The sequence below is a fragment of the Podarcis gaigeae genome (assembly GCF_964106915.1).
Source record: "Podarcis gaigeae genome assembly, chromosome: 2".
Lineage (NCBI taxonomy): Eukaryota > Metazoa > Chordata > Lepidosauria > Squamata > Lacertidae > Podarcis > Podarcis gaigeae.
The window spans coordinates 29,588,321-29,608,290 of record NC_139679.1 but is presented as its reverse complement, the minus strand read 5'-3'; the positions used below and the strand labels follow the sequence as shown (position 1 = coordinate 29,608,290).

Sequence of the window (19,970 nt, the reverse complement as noted above, 5' to 3'; positions counted from 1 at the left end):
GGGAGGGCGAAGCTGTGTGCATGGGGAGGTGGGGCCTCTCGAGAACCGTCGGGTTGTGGAAAGGGCACTCCGGGGGTCATCTAGCGCAACCCGCTGCAATGATCCCCGTGCAATGCAATGCAATGCGTACTTCTCGTCTTGTTTTAGGACGGCTTCTTGGGCTAGGAGGGGAAACAACGGGGCGGGGCGGGGGGTAGCGGACGAGAGGTTGGTTCAGATGCCCTGCATGGGGCTGACGGCTCAAACTGCATTTGAGTTATAAATGCAAATGTGGCCGGGAGGGAAATCTGCTTGAAGAAAACTGCAAGCCCGGGAGAGGGATGGAGCACCCATGTGCAGAGACAGTCTACCTCTGAATACCAGGCTTGCATGCAGGACTAGACTGCCCCTTGTTCTGGCCCTGCACATCTCTCTTCTTTTTTTCTTATAAGGTGCTTAGTTCATTTTCCGGTCGATCCCCAGCTTTCAGGGCTACAGAAAATAGGTATGTTCTAAGAGCTGGTGCCTGCGATTCTTGGCGTAAAAAGCAAAAAGGGAGTTATAGCACTGTGGAACCAGCAGAGGGCATCACTGCCCGCCGTGGGACTGAGCGGAAGACTGAGCCATGGGGAGCAGGGAGAAATGGGGAACTGATAAATCAGGTGCGTTGGGGTCTAATCCAGAGGCTGGCTTCTCCCTTCAGCACAGAATCCAGTCATTCAAGTCCTTGTTACTTCTGACCATTATGCCTTCCATATACCATACATGTTCATCTCACCACTGTAGTTGCTGCACTTAAAAACCATTCAAAGCTCTTGCATCAGTCACAAAAATCACACAGCCAAAATAAAAAGTGCAATTATTATTATTATTATTTGAAGTATTTTTAGTCTGTTCTTAAAAAACAAAAAAAACAAAACCAACAGGTCTCCCAGAATGGCTTGCGAAACTAGTAAGATTTTCAGCCTGAGGGCAGGGACACAAGTGTGGAAGTTTTGTAGCTTTGGGGATTTTTCATGTAGAACTATTATATACATACATACATAAATACATACAGAGAGACAGACAGACAGAGAGAGTGCCTGGTATTATAAAAGTTATCAGAGCTAAAGGCAGTAATCTGATTTTTTAAAGCCCTATTTAAAACATGTATGCATTTAGAGTAAAAGTACAGCACATGAGAAGCTACAGAATGATTCATTCCCAAATTTGGCATTCCACTTCGGACAGGCCATGAGCTGCATCTGTACAAGTAAAGGACTTCAACACTGTGACATAGTGACTATGATGGATTGCTCCTTGGTGCTTCTGTACTGCCTTAGATTTGTCCATTAGGTCAGGAACAAAGTGGCTTGGGAAGTGTTATATTGAAATAAGGGCAACATTTAAGGAAGCTTCCAATGAAAGCTTTGATAAATGTTCTTAGACTTGATCCACTTGGCAACGTACAAAGGTTAGACCGATTCTTCATCTTGCTACAAAACATGGGTGTACTTTGGCTTCTAGCTTCATAAGCAAAGCAACTGTTATTGGGACAGTGTGTTGCCTCGTTTGTCTTTATTTAAGGTAACAGTTTAAAAGATAGTGGGGAAAGCATATAAAAATAAAATACGGATACAGGGATTTCAGTGCCAAATGCTCCAGCTGAACTTGAATAGCTGGGAGACTTGTTACAGCAGAGCTTTCCAAACGTTTCATGTTGGTGACACACTTTTTAGACCTGCATCATTTTATGGCATGGCAATTCAGTTTTGCTAGCCAGCGGGAGGCTAAATTAACCCCTTCTCAGAGCATGGGGAAGTGTTTGCACGACACACCTAGCTACACACTGCAGCCGACACACGGTTTGGAAAGCTCTGTGTTAACAGCTTTTCATCAGGAGAAATGTTGCACTTTCCACTTTGGCCACAGGGCACCTTGCTGAAAATTCACTCACTTGTACAACTGGAAGAAAATCGCCTGCCCTGCAATGTTGTTGAAAGTTTGGCAACAACAACAGAAAAGTGAGTAGAAAACTTTGCGGACATAATGCAATATAAAGTGAGACTAAGTGGAGCAAAGCTTGGAGGGCACACTTTTCCCCATTTCCGTATGGAAACCCTTCCACGATGGCAGTTATCGAGCTGAATCTCTTGCAGTTTTATCCTGTATGATTTTTGACCTGTTTTAAGAGTTTACCTGGAGGTGCTTTTGGAGGCTTTAACATCCACGAACCAATGTCTGGCATGAATTGCATAGCTGACATGCTCCAAGCAAACTTTTACTGAAATCTCCAGTGGTGTGCGGTGAAATTTTTCATAAGGGAACATCCAATATACCATCTCAGGCCTATTTAATTGCTCATCTTCTGACATTGTGTATGCCATCAAATGCCAGCCGTGCGCTTCAGCTCTCTATATTGGACAAACAGGCCAAACCCTATGCCAAAGGATAAATGGACATAAATTTGACATCAGGAATCACAAGACAGAGAAGCCGTAGGAGAACACTTCAGTCTCCCAGGACATTCAATACAGGATCTCAAAGCAGCTGTCTTATTACAAAAGAATTTCAGAAACAGACTTGAAAGAGAAGTTTAAACCAAGGTTGCAGTCACCAAAACAGAATGTCTAGTTGCCATACACACACACACACACACACACACACACACACACACAGAGTGGTACCTCGGGTTAAGAACTTAATTCATTCTGGAGGTCCGTTCTTAACCTGGAACTGTTCTTAACCTGAGGTACTACTTTAGCTAATGGGGCCTGCCGCGCGATTTCTGTTCTCATCCTGAGGTAAAGTTCTTAGCCCGAGGTAATATTTCTGGGTTAGCGGAGTCTGTAACCCGAGCTACCACTGTATATATATATTTCTAACACTGCCTGATACCACTTATTTTTTTGGTATGGAGGTGTTGTCAGGTATGCTGAATCCCAGGCGTTGACACTTGAAATCCCCTGTGCCTCGCAGCAATTTAAACCTGCTGGGCTGGTTGGGGGTGGGAATGTCAACAATTCTCCACAGCCTTGCCTTCCCATCATCCAAATACTAACATGTTGGCCCTGAGAAGGAGGCTGGGGGTGGGGGCAAGATGCAGGGAAATGAAGGGCAAGTGCCCATCAGCCATACCGAACATTGAGAGAGAGGAGTGTCTGTTAGCTCCCCAGGGGAATGGGGAGTATTATATAAAACTCAGTTACTCATAATCTGGCTCCAGCTAATCTGTGATGTTTGGCTATCTGGCACGGCATTTCCCATTTCCGAGAAGGGGCCTCGGCTTGTGGAGCCAAGTTGGGGGTGGGCGGCAAGGGAAGACAGATCCTGTTTACACTTCATTCTGCTGGTTTTCTCGTGACACTGGGTGGAGGTGGGTCGTTTTTATTTTAATTTTATTTAAAGGAAAAGCAACATTCCAGGCTAAGAAGCAAATGGCAGCCAGGGGAGCCGACTACCTAATTCAAATGGCATGACTTCGCTTTCAAAGCATGACTAGGTTTCCGTCCAAGGTGCCATTTAGGCATAACGTGGCTGAGATTTTCAGTGCGCTGTCACCAAGTATGGCATCTGCACACTCCTTTACATAACCTGTAAAGGGTCTGCACGCACGTTTATGGCGTCTGTCACTTTAATAAACCTACATCTAGGAAAAGCAAAGCCGCTCCTGATTGAACACTCTTTCTGGTATGCGAGAAGAGATTGAGTTTGCACTTAAAAATGGACACACAGGGGAGAAAAAACTAATTTAGAGTCTGAATTCAGAGTTATCTGCTTGCTTCCGCAGTATGTGCAAGCACAGTTCCGTTGCTATTTATCAACTGCCTTCATTTGCTCCCACTAGCAAAAGGGCGGGCGGGGGGAACAGATGTGATTATTCCTCAGTTGCGTTCAGTATTTCTTGAGGCTGTACATGTTAATGCTTATGGGAAACTCTAGAGCACAACATCTGGAAGACAAGATCCTATGCACTGGCATCCTCTGTAAGATTCTGTATCCTGGAAGTCTAATCATTACTACATCCTACGACGAAATGTAAGACGTTGGCTGCAGCTGTCAGAAATGAACAGATTGCTACACAACTGCCAGACACTTCCTTCGACTGTGCTCGACTACAACGATTACCTGTGACACCGGTGCTGTGGCCAATGCAATATTTATTCTCAAGGTTCTACGACACTGGAAATGTGCAAAGTGCAGGACATCACCTTTGCTGAGATCTGTACAATACTGATAATACTGAGAGGTGCCTCGTTCCCAGTCGGGTTGAGCTGTGTGAGAGGATTTTAAGGAACAGGCCGCCTTGAGAATCAAAGCACCCTCTCTAGATGGAACCATGCAGCTAAATTCTACAGTCCCCAGAATCCATCCTCCCTATACCTTTTGCAATGCAAGCACATAGTGGAATTGTCGCCACAGACTCACTAGCCAAGGAAAGGCTTCTATCTAAGTCTCTGTCTCTCACTGAATCCAGACTTTCAGAGGGGAAAAAAAGGATAGACTGACAGATACATTTGGTCTCTAAAGGAGTCGGTAAGATCCGGAACACTCCGGAACAGAGGAGGAGACCCCTCAGCAAAGTTTCTACTGTGTTCCACCTGTCAGTGATTCTGTGGGTTTTCTCCCATTCCGAATCAGGACCCTCCGGCGCTTGGCTGGCAAGGGAAAACTTGCTTTCTCCAACTCTGGTTGGGCAACCCTGAGGGGAGTCTTAGCAACAGGCTGGCTCTGGCCTTTTTTGTTCATCTCATCCAGAAAAGACTCCACTCCTTCAAAGCGCCTGGTCAGTTCTCCAAGCCGTTCCTTGAGGGCGTTGAATTCTAGGTACAGGTCGTTGAGGGCGTCGGAAAGTGGCTTGATCCTAGAAAGGAAAGAAGGAAGGGAAGGTGTAAAACAAACAAGAGAAATTCCTCTATAGTGGGCTACAAAGCCCAAAGCAAGGAGCACTTCCACAGCAACCAATAACATACCCACCAACATTTCTCCAGTGAAAACAGGGATGTCCTATTCCATCTTCATTATCTGCGATTGGACCCGGCTGGGATTTTGTCACCACCCCTCCCCAGGATTGCACCCAGGGCAGACTGCACCCACTGCACCCACCTTGCTCTGCCTCTGCACATGAGAAGTGCCGGAACTGAGTTCCAGCTGGAAAAAAAGCCCTGATAATAATATTAATTATTCTTCTTCTGTTATTTATATCCTGCTTATCTGACTGGGTTGCCCCAGCCATTCTGGGCGGCTTCCACCATATATAAAAGCATAATAAAACATTATACATTTTAACTTCCCTATACAGTGGTACCTTGGGTTACAGATGCTTCAGGTTACAGACGTTTTAGTTAAAGACTTCACTAACCCAGAAATAGTACCTCGGGTTAAGAACTTTGCTTCAGGATGAGAACAGAAATCGCGCGGCGGCAGCGGTGTGGGAGGCCCCATTAGCTAAAGTGGTACCTCAGGTTAAGAACAGTTTCAGGTTAAGAACAGACCTCCAGAATGAATTAAGTTCTTAACCCGAGGTACCACTGTACAGGGAAAAATTTCCCTATACAGGGCTGCCTTCAGATGTCTTCTAAAGGTATAGTTACTTGTCTCCTTGGCTTGGGGTGACTGCATAACTCCATACCCTCCAAAAAGTTTCCAATGAAAACAGGGACATCCTAAGGCAACCCAGAGCATTCTGAGATCAAATCAGATGGCTTCTGTAAATCCAGGATTGTCCCTGGATAGGGACACTGCAATAATACTTAAGGGAGAAACACTTTGGCAAAAGTTCAGAGCTTAAGAAAGAGCAAGATCTTCCCATAATGCCAAACTGCATGCAGAGTATCTAGGCAGGGCAACCACCCAAAAACCAGCTACAAAAACCAATGTTTACTTACAGGGGATTTCTTCACAGTATAGCACGGACTGACAGAGGCAGATGCCTCTCGTTGAGCCAATGGCTTTAGGTGAGGGAATGAGGGACCTGTGGCTGTCCAGATTCTGATGAACTTCCAACCCCCATGAACCTCAGCCAACATGGCCGACGCTCAGGGATGATGGGAGTTGTAGTCCTACAACACCTGGAGGGTAACAGCTTAAGACAGAGCCTTCACAACAGTGTCCCCCCAAACTTGGGTCTGCAGCTGTTTTTGGACTACAACTCCCATCACTGGTCCTGCTAGAAAGGGATGATGGGAGTTGTAGTCCAAAAACAGCTGGAGACCCAAGTTTGGGAGGGACTGCTTTTACAACTTGTAGCCCACAAAACTGAAAACAGCCCCTTGGCCACGCACTTCCAAGATTGCTGCCAAACAGGCTGCTTTATTGAGTCCCAAGTAGGTGGCCATACATGACCTGCCAAACCCAAGATGGTGACTGTACAGCAGGTTTGCACAGATCACAGCAGAAGTCCATTTTGTTGCCACCTTTACTACCCAGGCTCACCTTCCATAGTCAGGCAACACAGACTGGTGGTCAAAGAGGAGAAGATTCTTCATTTGAGACACAATAGCAAACTTCCAGTTGTCCAGAACAACAGTGAGGTTGGCACATCCCCTCATGTTTACTTTTTCAGCTGGAAGAGAGAATTGGGGGTATGAGAGAATATCATAGTAGTAATACAATCGTACCTTGGAAGTCAAACAGAATCCGTTCCGGAAGTCCGTTCAACTTCCAAAACGTTTGGAAACCAAGATGCGGCTTCTGATTGGCTGCAGGAAGCATTCACAAGAACGTCTGCAAACCGGAACACTCATTTCAGGTTTGCGGTGTTTGGGAGCCAAAACGTCCGAGTACCAAGATGTTTGGGATCCAAGGTACGACTGTAATAATATAGAAGAACATACACCTTTCTCTGAACTATAGCAGTTCTGCAGTTCCATTTCCTGGCTCGGAAAGGGAGGACTCCCCCACCGTTTCCATCAGACCAGAATTTGAATCATTTGTCAGACTAAATAATTGCAAACAAAAAGCGCATATATGAAATCCATCCTAAGACAGATGGAATTAGAATAAACTTGGTTTATCAGCTGCATTTTAAAACTATGTAACCCACCTTGTTCACATCTGTTGATGGATTAAGAAGTTTATATAAAGACCAAAAATACATTCTAATACAAAACATAAACAACTGAGAACATGGAAGCCTCTTTAGAAACTGAGGTGTTATTATATTCGATGTCGAGACTACATATGCCAAGAGAGGGAGGGGAATATACAGAACTGCCATTCTTTAAACATTTAATTTCAGGGAATTTGTTTCCCTAGAAGTATATCCCTGGAAGTATATCCTCAAGTATATCATGGTGACAAGATATAGAGAGTGGGAATGGATTTATGGGTAAATCAAAAAATGCTCAAACAGGATTAAAGCTCTACAGGATAGGGGCAGAGGGGAAGTTTAATCTTCTGTCCACAGTTTCAAAAGCATTGCGAATGTATGCAGGGGAGATTTGGGTCTTGTGTTCAAAACCTTCACAAAAGTGGGGTTTTTATGTTGACAGTTCAGAAACCAAGCTTACTTTCTTATCCGTGCAGTGTGAGTTGGCTGGCTAGAGCCCATGTACCCTATTAGTTTAGTGTTAGCTTTGCAAAACCAAGAAGGCAGGACCTGCGCATGGATAGTAAAATCGGGAAATCTGCAGCCCCAAATGCACATTTGCAAATGGAAATGAGACAAAAGACAAAACAAGCTTTGCGTGGCATCAGCCCACTCTTTGGCACCCAGCAAATCTGGAACCTTACCTTCAGATCTGTAGTCCCATTCTGACGTTGCCTGCTGCCTCTTTGGTTTGGCAGCACAACAGATTGCCACCAAAAGCAGTAGGGAGAAGATCTGTCTCATGGTGCCTTTGCAGAGGGACAGGAGAAGGAAAAATGCATCAGAAAAGCCTCCCTTTCCCAAGTACTAGTTCCGCAACAACAGTCCCCTTTCCTCACCCCTATCGCTTTGATGGCTCCCATATGGACATTTCCCAGCCGGGATGGTCACAAGCTGTTCATACCAAATGGAAAAGGGGAAAAAAGGGCCTCTCTGGCTCTGCAGCCATAGCAATGTCACATTTGCATGTGTCCACTTATAGGTCAGATCCTGGCAAGTCTGTGTACGCCAGGCACAAAGGGAATGCGGCCCAGTGGTGTGAACCAGTGATGCAAGAATCTGGACCCAGGTTTTCCTGAGTTGTTTCCATGCCACAAAACATGCCAATGTTGTGTACCCACAAGTATGGCATTAAACCTTCTGCTCTTATTTGGGGGAGGAGAGAAAGGCATACCCTCCAACATTTCTCCGATGAAAATAGGGACGTCCTACCTATTTCATAAGAATAATTTTATTATTATTGCCCCAGCCACTCTGGGTGGTTTCTACCATATATAAAAACATAACAGAACATTTAAAAACACTTAAAAACTTCCCTATGCAGGGCTGCCTTCAGATGTCTTCTGAAGGTTGTATAGTTACTTATCTCTTTGGCTTGGGGGTTGCATAACTCCATACCCTCCAACATTTCTCCAATGAAAATAGGGACATCCTAAGGAAAAGTGGTGGAGGAGACTCTTGAGAGTCCCATGGACTGCAAGAAGATCAAACCTCTCCATTCCGAAGGAAATCAGCCCTGAGTGCTCACTGGAAGGACAGATCCTGAAGCTGAGGCTCCAATACTTTGGCCACCTCATGAGAAGGGAAGACTCCCTGGAAAAGACCCTGATGTTGGGAAAGATGGAGGGCACAAGGAGAAGGGGACGACAGAGGATTAGATGGTTGGACAGTGTTCTCAAAGCTACCAGCATGAGTTTGACCAAACTGCGGGAGGCAGTAGAAGACAGGAGTGCCTGGCGTGCTCTGGTCCATGGGGTCACGAAGAGTCGGACACGACTAAACGACTAAACAACAACAAAGGAAAAGCGGGACATTCTGGGATCATATCAGAAACTGGGATGGCTTCTGTAAATCTGGGACTGTCCCTGGAAAATAGGGACACTTGGAGGGTCTGGAGCAGCCAGAAAATCATTTGCTACATCCTTGTAGTGGAGACAGAGCTGAGAAGGGCTGGCAGCACGGGACAGGATACATACCAAACCTATATCTACAGTAGCGACTACAGACAAGGAACAAGGCAGAATCTCTAATCTGTAGCCTTGGGACCAGTAACAGAAGGCTCTCTTCATTTTGACCAGCCCAACAATAATTATCTGCGTAGTCAGGCTGTTTGTCTGGGTTGCTCTACATGCTTCTGCTTGCTTGCTGGAAAATGTTGGCTTATCCTTTGCTTGCATCTGCTTCCTACCCGTGATCTCAAGGGTAACCCCAAACATTTTAATCCAAAACATGAAGAAACAGCAGATACTTCGCAGGGCTGGATACACTGGAATCTTCTCGGATGTTAACTCCATTCTTTCCTGTGGTTTTTGTGCTGACAAGCTGTTTGGATGAGAGTCTAAGAACAGACGGTACGACAGCTCAGAACTTTTGTGTGCTGTCTTCATCCTTGGACCCTTGCTTGCCTCCTCTATTAATTCTCTTCCAAGACATCAGAGCCACTGCAATGGGCCCCAATAACATACAGGAGACACTGCTGGGAACTGTGTCTGAATAGGAGACAGAGATCTGGCGCTAGCAAAGGGTACCCCAAGGGACGCGGGTGGTGCTGTGGTCTAAACCACTGAGCCTAGGGCTGGTCGATCAGAAAGTTGGCGGTTCGAATCCCCATGACGGGATGAGCCCCCGTTGCTCAGTCCCAGCTCCTGCCAACCTAGCAGTTCGAAAGCACGCCAGTGCAAGTAGATAAATAGGTGCCGCTCTGGCGGGAAGGTAAATGGCGTTTCCTTCCGCTGCTCTGGTTCACCAGAAGCGGCTTAGTCATGCTGGCCACATGACCCGGAAGCTGTCTGCGGACAAACACCGGCTCCCTTGGCCAGTAAAGTGAGATGAGAGCCGCAACCCGTCGTCTGCGGCTGGACTTAATGGTCAGGGGTCCCTTTACCTTTTAAAGGGTACCCCAAAAACCCGGCAACCCCTTTAAAGAACGTTCTCCACAAGTAGCTTGAGAGCCAATAATGCTCAGAACTAGGTTTATAGACTGCAAAAAAGGAGAAACTCCTTACCTGTTGAACAGAGAATCAGAGATGGTAAATTGTGGCAGTTGCTCTTTCAAGTCCAAGGGTTTTCTTCTCTCTCTCTCTCTCTCTCTCTCTCTCTCTCTGGCCAAGGTCTGCCTCTCTTCGCCTTATAGCCAAGCTGCCCTGGAATTCTGCCAAGCCACACAGCAGTCTTCTAATTGCAAACAGATCCTTTGGGCCTATTGAGAGGCCCCCAGGTCATGGCTTTTTTCCTTCAAAAGGGTGGGGGGGTGGGGGAGGGAGGAAGGAGGAAGCCTACATGACAGTGGAACAACTCCCAGAAATTGCAAAAGTACAATTCAGGACACAGACACGTGGCGGAAGAGGGTAAGAGAGCTCTCTCTCCTGCCCAATTGAACTGTCTTTGGTTTGTTACGGAGCTTCAGAGAAAGTTTGCAATCCAATCCCTCTGCACAAGTTGGATTTGGGAGTCCAAGGTCACTGTTGATGCTAAGGCAGAGGCAGGGAACATGTGGTCTTTGGATTCCCAACACCCATCAGCATGATCAAGGATGATGGGAGCTGGAGCCTTGTAACATTTGGGAGGACCACAGGCTCCCTGCTCTTCTGCTAAGGGCTACAAGAAGACGACAACCTCTCCCAGAACTTGCTTTCTTTTGGATGGAGTGAAATATTCATCAGAAGAGGCTCTGACCTTTCTCTTAAACTTCATCTCTTTCACTTGGGGTATGATGGGTCTTCACAGGAGCTGTGGAGTGGAAGTGCATATGCTCGTCAATATGTGGCTTTTCTACCTGTCCCAAGTTCTCTCCAGCTCCAAGAATCCATTAACTCTCAAGTCAATGCTTTGGTGGATATTCCAGAATTCAGCTGTCACCTTGGATGCTGGTCTTCTTTACGGGACAGAAATTGCCGGCTCATTTCTGTGTCATTTCCTTTTCTGCCAAGTGACAGCGTTTGAGGGCAGCAACATCGTTTATTGCTAGGGCTCTGCCCAGCATTAAGAGCCTTTCCCATCTAAGAACCTAAAATCTGGACAGGGCCAGGTCATGATTTTCCTAGAAAGCTGGCACTGCAAACTGCCCAGGGCAAAAGCAGGAATCCAGTATTTTGCTGGAGGGGGATTTACTGCATGTATGCAAACAGGGAAGTTTTCTTCAAAGCCAGTTGACACGTGTACAAGGAAGGCAATTTTCGAAAGCTAATGAGCTTTGGGTGAAGGGTTCAAGTGTTGGGACACTTCATAGAAATCCAGAAAACCCATGTCTGCCTATAGAATCCTCTTTCAGCTTCATATTGAGCACCTTCCAAGTCCATATTATCTTAAAAAGGATTTTACAAGCTGGACCTAACCTTACACCCCTTTGCTAGTGCAATTTTTCAGAATTATGGCAAGTTGCCACTTGGCATGTTGTGAACAAATTGGATGTGCAATTGTCCATGCTGGAGGTTGCAGGGGATCCCTACTAGTCTGTGTCTGTGTCTGTGTGTGTGTGTGTTTGTGTGTGTGTATTGGTCACTCTTATTTCCATTGCGTATGCTTTGAATAGTCAGAAATCCGGCTCTTTGGAATCCATTCTCTGAAAAATAAGTATTTTTTTTTATAATAATTTTTTATTGATTTTCCAACACAAATTAAAAAACAAAACAACGCACAATGCATAGACAAACAAAACATATAAACATGTATAATTTCGAAACCTCTTTTTCATAAACCTTACTTCTCAGACTTCCCCTTACCTCCCCTTTTCTGCATCCCTGTTTTAAAATTTCTTCAACAACTCCTCACTCCAATTATCTAATTGCTCATTTTCTCTCTTTTTTTTTTTTGGCTTCTTCTCATACTTAGTCAATTACAGCTGTAATTCTATATTCTTTCCTTTCCCTTGACATTTTAGCACTCATTAATTTTACAACAGTTCTTGAGATATACTTTAAATTTCTTCCAATCTTCTTCCACCGTCTCTTTTTCTTGGTCACGGATTCTGCCCGTCATCTCCGCCAATCCCATGTAGTCAATCACCTTCGTCTGCCATTCTTACAGTGTGGGTAGTTCTTGTGTCTTCCAATACTTTGCTAAAAGAATCCTTGCTGCTGTGGTAGCATACATAAAAAACATCCTATCCTTCCTTGACACCAATTGGCCGACCATGCCCAGGAGAAATGCCTCTGGTTTCTTATGAAAAGTACATTTAAGTACCTTCTTAATTTCATTGTAAATCATTTCCCAGAAGGCTTTAATCCTCGGGCAAGTCCACCAAAGGTGATAAAAGGTACCTTCAGTCGCATTACATTTCCAGCATTTATTATTGGGCAGATGATAGATTTTTGCAAGCTTGACTGGGGTCATGTGCCACCTGTAAATCATTTTCATAATATTTTCTCTTAGGGCATTACATGCCGTAAATTTTATACCGGTGGTCCATAACTGTTCCCAGTCAGCAAACATAAAGTCATAACCAATGTCTTGTGCCCATTTGATCATAGCTGATTTAACTGTCTCATCTAGTGTATTCCACTTCAACAGCAGGTTATACATTCTTGACAAATTCTTAGTATTGGGTTCTAACAGTTCTGTTTCTAATTTTGATCTCTCCATCTGGAGGCCAATTTTCCTGTCTTGTTTAAACACCTCCATTATTTGATGGTAATGAAGCCAATCTCGTACGTTAACTTCATTTTTTCATAACTCTGCAATTTAATTGTTCCACTCTCTTGCTCTAAAATTTCACAGTATTTTGGCCATTTCGATTCCATGTTAAGTTTTTTCACCTCCTTTGCTTCCATTGGTGACAGCCACCTAGGGGTTTTATTTTCCAACAAGTCCTTATATCGAATCCAAACATTGTATAATGCTTTGCTGACAATATGGTTTTTAAATCCTTTATGAGTTTTTACCTTGTCATACCATATATATGCATGCCAACCAAATCTGTTATTAAATCCTTCCAGGTCCAAAATGTCTGTATTTTCAAGAAGTAGCCAGTCTTTCAACCAGCAGAAAGCTGCCAATTCATAGTACAATCTTAAGTCCGGCAGGGCAAACCCCCCTCTATCTTTTGCATCAGTTAATATCTTAAATTTTATTCTGGGCTTTTTGCCCTGCCAGACAAATTTAGATATGTCTTTCTGAAAAATAAGTATTAAAGCAGCTCCCTACTAGTACCGAATTAGCCCACTCCCAACTTTCAGCCCAAACTCACTACCTCCCCTTGTAAACATTCGAAATTAGAAGTCTGACTCCTAAAAAACCATGGTCAAATGAGAGTTGAAAACCCAAGAATCCCGCAAGCCCATTGTTCCTTGAAGCCAATTAACAAAACTTTACATTGGAAGAAGCGACTCACTCATTCACCTGCTTCTGCTGTAGCCAGGACAACAGATGTTGGGCAGGATGCATGTAAGGTTCAGGAAGCTTAACAAATTCTAAGTTGCAAGTCTGAGGAATATTGAGTGTTTTACAATAAAACAATCCCTTTTACAATTTAAAATGTTTTGCTGCTACTTGGTTGTATGGGCAGAAACAAAGCCAAAACAAGGGAGACTGGCTTGCGAAGCACTTTTAGCAAGATCCTTCTAAGCTTCCCCCTCCTAGACTACTCAAGTGAGCTCTTCATCTAAAGCAGCGGTTCTCAACCTGTGGGTCCCCAGATGTTGTTGGACTACAATTCCCATCATCCCTGAGCTGTGGCCTTGCTAGCTAGGGGTGATGGGAGTTGTAGTTCAACAACATCTGGGGACCCACAGGTTGAGAGAGGCTGATCTAAAGCTACACTATAAACACCTAAGTGACAACTGTATGCTTTGCTTGGTAGAGCTCTGAGATGAGATACTAAAGCTTTGCCTAGTACAGTGGTACCTTGGTTGTCAAACGGCTTGGCTCCCAAACAAATCAGCTCCCAAATGCCGCAAACCCGGAAGTGAGTGTTCCGGTTTGCAAATGTTTTTCGGAAGCCGAGCGTCCAACACGGCTTCTGATCGAGTGCAGGAAGCTCCTGTAGCCAATTGGAAGCAGCACCTTGGTTTCCGAACCGTTTGGGAGTCAAACAGACTCTTGGAATGGACTTCCAGAATGGGTTAAGTTCGACAACCAAGGTACCACTGTACTGTTTTTCTCTAGACAAAGCTTCACCATCTTCAGCAGAAGGGCTGCTGAAATGCCACATTTTGCTCCCCTCCTGCAGTTGCCAAAGTCCTTAGCAAGCATTTACGGCAGGCAAGGACTACAAGGTTTGAAGTGGGGAGCTCGGATCAAAAAGATTCTCACTGGGGCACTGCCCTGAAGAATATTCAAAGCTTTGTCTGGGGAAAGCTCTGTTAATCCAAGAGCTGCACAAGTTCAAAACGGATGGGAAGAAAAGCAAACACAAGAGGACAAGGCGGGCAAAAGAACAGACCAGGAGGCTTCCATTTCAGACGCTTTTAATATATTTTTTTATTTGCAGGGCTGTTATTCAGTCAACTCCAGTCCAAACCAAACACACACCTCTGCAACCCATAGAATGAAAAGGAATAGCAAGAGTAGCTACAGCCCGGTGAGCTCAAGGAATCTAGTCAAAACACAAACCCAGGAAAGAAGAGAGCTGCACGTCCTGTCAGCAATAACAAGGGCCAGGTGAAGGGTTGGTTCAAACACCTGATGGACAAAGCCCTAGGTATTTCCAGCCATGGAAAGGTAGAGACTGCGTCGCTCATGGCAGCTGTCTGGGAGCCAGGCCTACAGGCCCATAAAGAAAACTGGTAGCTGGGGTGGAGGCACATTTTGCTGGGGTGGGCATCTAACAAGATAAAAAATTACGGGATGCCCTCTGTCCCCATAACCCAATGGATGGCATGAATGCCTTGCTTCTCTGCTATAAAACTGATGGAAGTTGCCTGGGGGATGAACAGGCTAGTTAGGTGCAGAAATACTGCTGTGCAAGAGGAACCAAATGTGCCCTAACACTGCTGGCAGAGATGCTGGGAATTTTTGGACAATGAAAGCACATCTCTGTATGGCAATGGAGGAGCTCACACATCAAAAGACATGAGGAGCTCGAGGGCACTGCTAAAAATGTGGTTATGGGAAGAGGAGGCAGATAAGTGTTCTGGAGGCAGGAGAATTTCCAGCGCCTCGGCTGCAATTTGCCTGGATCGCGCTGCAGCAAGACAAAGCTCCTTTCAAAATGCCGACAAACGTTCCATTTAGCTTTCCCTGCTGGGATGCTATTTAAGTCGCTAACAGGCACGAGGAAAGGTACTTGCGAGGTTTGCCTGCTCACAGCTACAAAGACCAGGAATTGGCCTTAAATGCAAAGGGATGACAGCATATGGAAATCTGGAGCAAGCAAACTGCTCGCGAACAGCCTGCCCAACCCTGAAACAGCCAGGATGATGCCGCCAAATTGCGACCCGCTTCCAGTTCGGGAAGCCAGCTGGTCCCCACTACCCGATTTGGGCAAGAACGGCCCTCTGTTACCTAGCTCTAGCTGAGAAGCACCAGGAGACAGCTGTTTTGATAGAGCTCTTTAAATCTGTGGCCATTGTGCCTGGGCTGGATGACTGTAGACATCCTACGAAGTTGAGAAGCGTGTTCTCTCCTCCTCTTCCTCTCTAGCCGAGATAGTCGGTCTGGGACTTAGGCCGGGGGGCTACAAAGCAACTGTATGTTCTGCCAGTGCAGGTCACTCAATTTGGAAGCTCTAATTAGAGGCTGGACCAAAGTGACGCAGGCACCAGGGACCCAGCAATTCTGGGGCTAAATGCAAAAAGCATGTCAAGGGAGCAACATTAGGCAAGCTAGCCTGGGGACCCAATTTACCCCTTCAACACAACTGCCTTGCCTCACTGTGACTGGCTTAAGGCTGGGGGAAGCTTGTGGCATGCAAGCTGATTGGGGGGCGGGCGGGCGCAGCATGACCACACTGCCATGTGCCCACGGGGTTGCACGACGGCAGCTCCAGGGAAACATGACCACTGGCTGGCTTTCTACAATACTGAGAGCAAAGAAAAGACAAGGCAGCAGTGCCAGGCAGAGGGGCTGTGCCGTATCCCTCCCCCTAAAACATCCAGTTCCACCGGCAAGCTGTCACCCGCTGGATGGCACCTAGTGCCCACGACGTGGGTCGCTCCCTGCCCCTCCCCCACCTGCCCTGACCCTCAGGGTGCGTCATCCCAGGAGGAAGAACAGTCCCTCGCCTGGCTAAGGGTTTGCCTCTGTATTTCCACCAGTTGGTCTGTAAGGGCCGCCCCGAATGCTAAGCCGAGAGGGGGCCTAGCTACGTGGGAGGCTGCACATCTCGCAGTGATCTGTGCCCGGCTGGTTCATGAAGGTGCAGTGCTGGCAGGCCCACATGGCAGAGGTTGTGGCGTGTGTCGAACCACCCATGGCACCATATTCTTGGAGTCCTGGAAGCTGAACTCCAACTGTGCCTAGAAAAAGGGATTAAAAAAACACATAACAAGAATAAGGAGGGGGGTTAGGAAAGCTCTGACAAAGTGGGGGAATTTTCAGCTGAACATTACAGAAAAGGGTAGCTTTCTCTAGTTTGTGCAGAGCTATATGCCAACTGGACACGGTTGGTGCTGTGGGTTAAACCACAGAGCCCAGGACTTGCTGATCAGAAGGTCGGCGGTTCGAATCCCTGCAATGGGGTGAGCTCCCGTTGCTCAGTCCCTGCTCCTGCCAATCTAGCAGTTCAAAAGCACATCAAAGTGCAAGTAGATAAATAGGTACCACTCCGGTGGGAAGGTAAACGGCGTTTCCGCGCGCTGCTCTGATTTGTCAGAAGCCGCTTAGTCATGCTGGCCACATGACTGGGAAGCTGTACACCGGCTCCCTTGGCCAATAAAGCGAGATGAGCGCCGCAACCCCAGAGTCGTCCGCGACTGGACCTAATGGTCAGGGGTCCCTTTACCTTTACTATATGCCAACTATATTTTCTCCTCTTCTGCAAGGTCTGTACAGCTTTGAATTCCCTCATAGTATTATTTGTGAGAGATTTTATTTGCTCTCCTGCACTAGATCAAGTACACCGAGTTGTTTATCCACAAGGATTACACGCTTGCCCGCAGACTGTTTCACAAATATTTCTTTTCTTTGGCCAGGGAGGCTGCTATCCTTGCTCAAGCCCCTTCCTTCCTACTGAGATCTCTCCCCCTCCCCTCGCCTCCAAGTGACTGAGAGAACTCAAGACACCAAATCACAACCCTGGGTGATCTGATAACAGATAAAACCAAAGCTCTCCAGCATCTCTGCAGAGGTGCCCAAATCCTAGTATCAAAGGGGAAAGACATGACATACTGCAAAGCTGTTCAATGGTGGCCCATTGCTCAGATTTCTTCCAAGTCTGTGCAAGCTCTTCATTCCGAGTCCTGACTGCCTCCAGCAACAAGCTGATGCTATCCTGGAAGAGAGATGATGGGTCAGGTCACAGCTAATCCCATTTACCTCAAGGATACGTGGGGCTGTTCGGGAAGAATCTCTTTTCTCCAGAGCTGCCCCCACCTCCCCAAATCCACCAACCATAGTGGTAACATGACTGCTTATTTAACAATAAGGCATCCTTTCAAATAACACATCTGTAGGGCCAGACACAGCTAAGTAGTCTTGCCAGCGAATGTCCCCACAAAGACCACCAATATCACAGTGGGGCTCCCCGCCCTTTCCCCATACACCCAAACTGGCTCTGGGGGAGGGTTGGAAGAGTCCCAGAAGAAGCACATGGGGCTGGGGGAGAGATGGCTGATTGTCTCATCAGGCAAGCAGAAAAGCTTGTGTTGATTGGCAGTAAAGATACACTTCAGTTTCCAACAATCTAACAGCATCCCAGTGCCATCTCAGGCGTGCTCTCTACCTCCCTTCCAGCTTAAAGGGCCAGCAACCCTATAAAACAGGGGTCAGCAAACTTTTTCAGCAGGTGGTCGGGTCCACTGTCCCTCAGACCTTGGGGGGGGGGGCAGACTATATTTTGAAAAAAATAAATGAACAGATTCCTATACCCCACAAATAACCCAGAGATGCATTTTAAATAAAAGCACACATTCTACTCATGTAAAAACACACTGATTCACGGACCATCCGCGGGCCAGACTTAGAAGGCAGCCGGGCTGGATCTGGCCCCCGGGCCTTAGTTTGCCTACTCATGCTATAAAACAAGAAGATGAATCCCACACACATCGAACACAACCCTGCATGGTACGGTGCTGTATTTGGGGGAAAGGAACTGCCAGTGTAAACTCCTTCAACCAGCCAGGACAGCACCCAGAAGAACCAGACCACAGTGGCGGTGGCAGCAGTGAGTTTGAATGGTGGGTTGCAGTACAGCTGCATTCTTTCATGCATTCGTTTTTCGGCAACCACAACTTGCTACCTGCAAGTGGCAAACTTGCATGGCCGTATGAAGATGACTTAGCTGAAGGGGGACATCTTGTGCTCCAAACAGCAGAGGGCGCTAGAGGCCACTTCAGAGGTGCAGACTTAAGACTTCTGAGTGCGCATACTGTACATGTCTCTCACTAATATACATCAGCCCAATTCAGAAACTGGCAAATAACCCCAAAAGACAAAATGCAGTGAAAATGTGAAGTACCTCCCCCTTTTTATGGGCTACATGCCTATCTTGTCACCACACTTGCCCCACCTTTTTGGCACTAAATGTAAGTATTGAGGTTTTTGCTTTTTTTAAAAAAAAATAGTAATAATAAGGGAGTAAATACATTGTTCAGTGTTTTTGTCTTGTTATCTAACACAAAGCATATCTGACTGGTCCTGCTCTCCAGTTGCTTACTGGTAGACCCAGCTGTTCTGCAAATGCTGAATCATTGCAGTTCTCCATACATGGCACAGGGCTTGGTCACCCCCCCCCCCTTTTGGTGTTTACTTTTTTTGGGGGGGGGGATGAAGAGCACTCCAGATGTTATATTTGCCAGCTGCCCAGCCAATAAAAAGAGGGCGGTGTCATGGGAGGAGACGCAAAAACAGGAAGTTGCTGGCCTTGGTAAGACTGGGCAACTGATCATGCAATGGTTTACTGCAGGAATTTCTGATTCAGAGAAATTAAAGGAAGTGCTTCCAGTTGTCAGTGTAACATCCAAGTTGGCTCTTGTCTTGTCCAAGAACATGCCAATACAAACAACACAAAGGCCAAGCTGAGACTGCCGCACTTAAATCCCACGAGCATCTTTGCCACCAACCTTGAAGAGGCACTTCAAGAGATAGGGCAGCCTGTGGTGTCTGAGAAAAGATGCTTTGCCAAACTACCTGAAGGCGAATGTAAAGAGAAGCATGTAGCTTTCTGCAAGCAAGCAAGCAAGGTACACTGTGTGGAGTCCAGAGGTGCCCATCCCCTTAAATATACAGAACTCTCTTTGCAAGAACTCACACCGTTCACCAGAATTAACTTCCTTCTCATTACATACCCTTAAAGGCATCACTTCGTTGGTGACCAAGAAGAGGAGCAGATGGAAATCAGAGATGATGTCGAGGAACACTGAGGATGTGTTCTGGGACAAGTAAGTTGCCAGACTGTGGAAGTCCTGTAGAAATTGTCAAGAGGATAAACATTTCAGTGTTCTTAGGATTGGTTGGTATAGGCAGCACTACAGGGAATGACTGTTTCGCGTGGGGAGGAGTGTGCGTTCCTGACCTCCTAACGCAGCAACGGAGCGCATGCCAGCCCACTCTGCCCTGCCTCCTTTTCTGACCATTTTCAGGTTGTGGTGATGCTTGTGTGCATGGCTGCGCATGCACTGAATGCGCCTAAAACGGCCGGTGCCTGTGCTATCTACCCCTATCTAATACGATACACTGTTTTACATTTTCCGATTTTAATTGTTTTTAACTGTTGCATCTTATCACGTTAAGTCACTCAAGAGTTTCTTCCGTTAAAAAAGTTGCAAACAAATAACAATGATAGTAATAAAAACCTGTCAGATTAATCACTCTGGTCAATGAAGCTCTA

The 19,970-nt window shown here is 46.2% G+C and overlaps 2 protein-coding genes and 1 long non-coding RNA gene across 3 annotated transcripts in view; all 3 read right to left on the bottom strand.

Annotated features, from left to right (window-relative positions):
* Window positions 1-1,521: 1,521 nt before the first annotated feature.
* LOC310839265 (uncharacterized protein) lies at window positions 1,522-10,252 on the bottom strand. The gene is made up of 4 exons (XM_083727868.1): window positions 10,054-10,252; window positions 7,693-7,797; window positions 6,394-6,523; window positions 1,522-4,822 (listed from the first exon to the last, which is right to left on the bottom strand). Exons 2-4 carry the CDS (start codon window positions 7,790-7,792, stop codon window positions 4,546-4,548), a joined length of 507 nt encoding a protein of 168 aa, XP_083583994.1. The 5' UTR covers window positions 7,793-7,797; window positions 10,054-10,252; the 3' UTR covers window positions 1,522-4,545.
* The window catches only part of LOC310839358, a 97,171-nt gene continuing 78,722 nt past the window's right edge, over window positions 1,522-19,970 (bottom strand). Inside the window, exon 2 of the long non-coding RNA XR_014561471.1 lies at window positions 1,522-2,645. This is a non-coding gene — a long non-coding RNA (uncharacterized lncRNA). The remainder of the gene's footprint in view (window positions 2,646-19,970) is intronic.
* NPLOC4 (NPL4 homolog, ubiquitin recognition factor) overlaps window positions 14,440-19,970 on the bottom strand; it is a 50,662-nt gene continuing 45,131 nt past the window's right edge. The window contains exons 15-17 of the mRNA XM_083727567.1: window positions 19,429-19,545; window positions 17,312-17,414; window positions 14,440-16,440 (exon numbers count right to left, since the gene is read on the bottom strand). Coding sequence (XP_083583693.1) covers window positions 16,283-16,440; window positions 17,312-17,414; window positions 19,429-19,545 — 378 coding nt within the window. The 3' untranslated portion in view covers window positions 14,440-16,282. The remainder of the gene's footprint in view (window positions 16,441-17,311; window positions 17,415-19,428; window positions 19,546-19,970) is intronic.

What these genes read in the sequence shown, in the direction of transcription:
- LOC310839265 (XM_083727868.1), bottom strand. Translation starts at nt 7,792, where the DNA reads ATGAGACAGATCTTCTCCCTACTGCTTTTGGTGGCAATCTGTTGTGCT. An exon ending in ATGGGACTACAGATCTGAAG is followed by an intron (nt 6,524 to 7,692) that starts GTAAGGTTCCAG and finishes TCTCTCTTCCAG; the next exon opens with CTGAAAAAGTAAACATGAGG. An exon ending in GTGTTGCCTGACTATGGAAG is followed by an intron (nt 4,823 to 6,393) that starts GTGAGCCTGGGT and finishes TTTCCTTTCTAG; the next exon opens with GATCAAGCCACTTTCCGACG.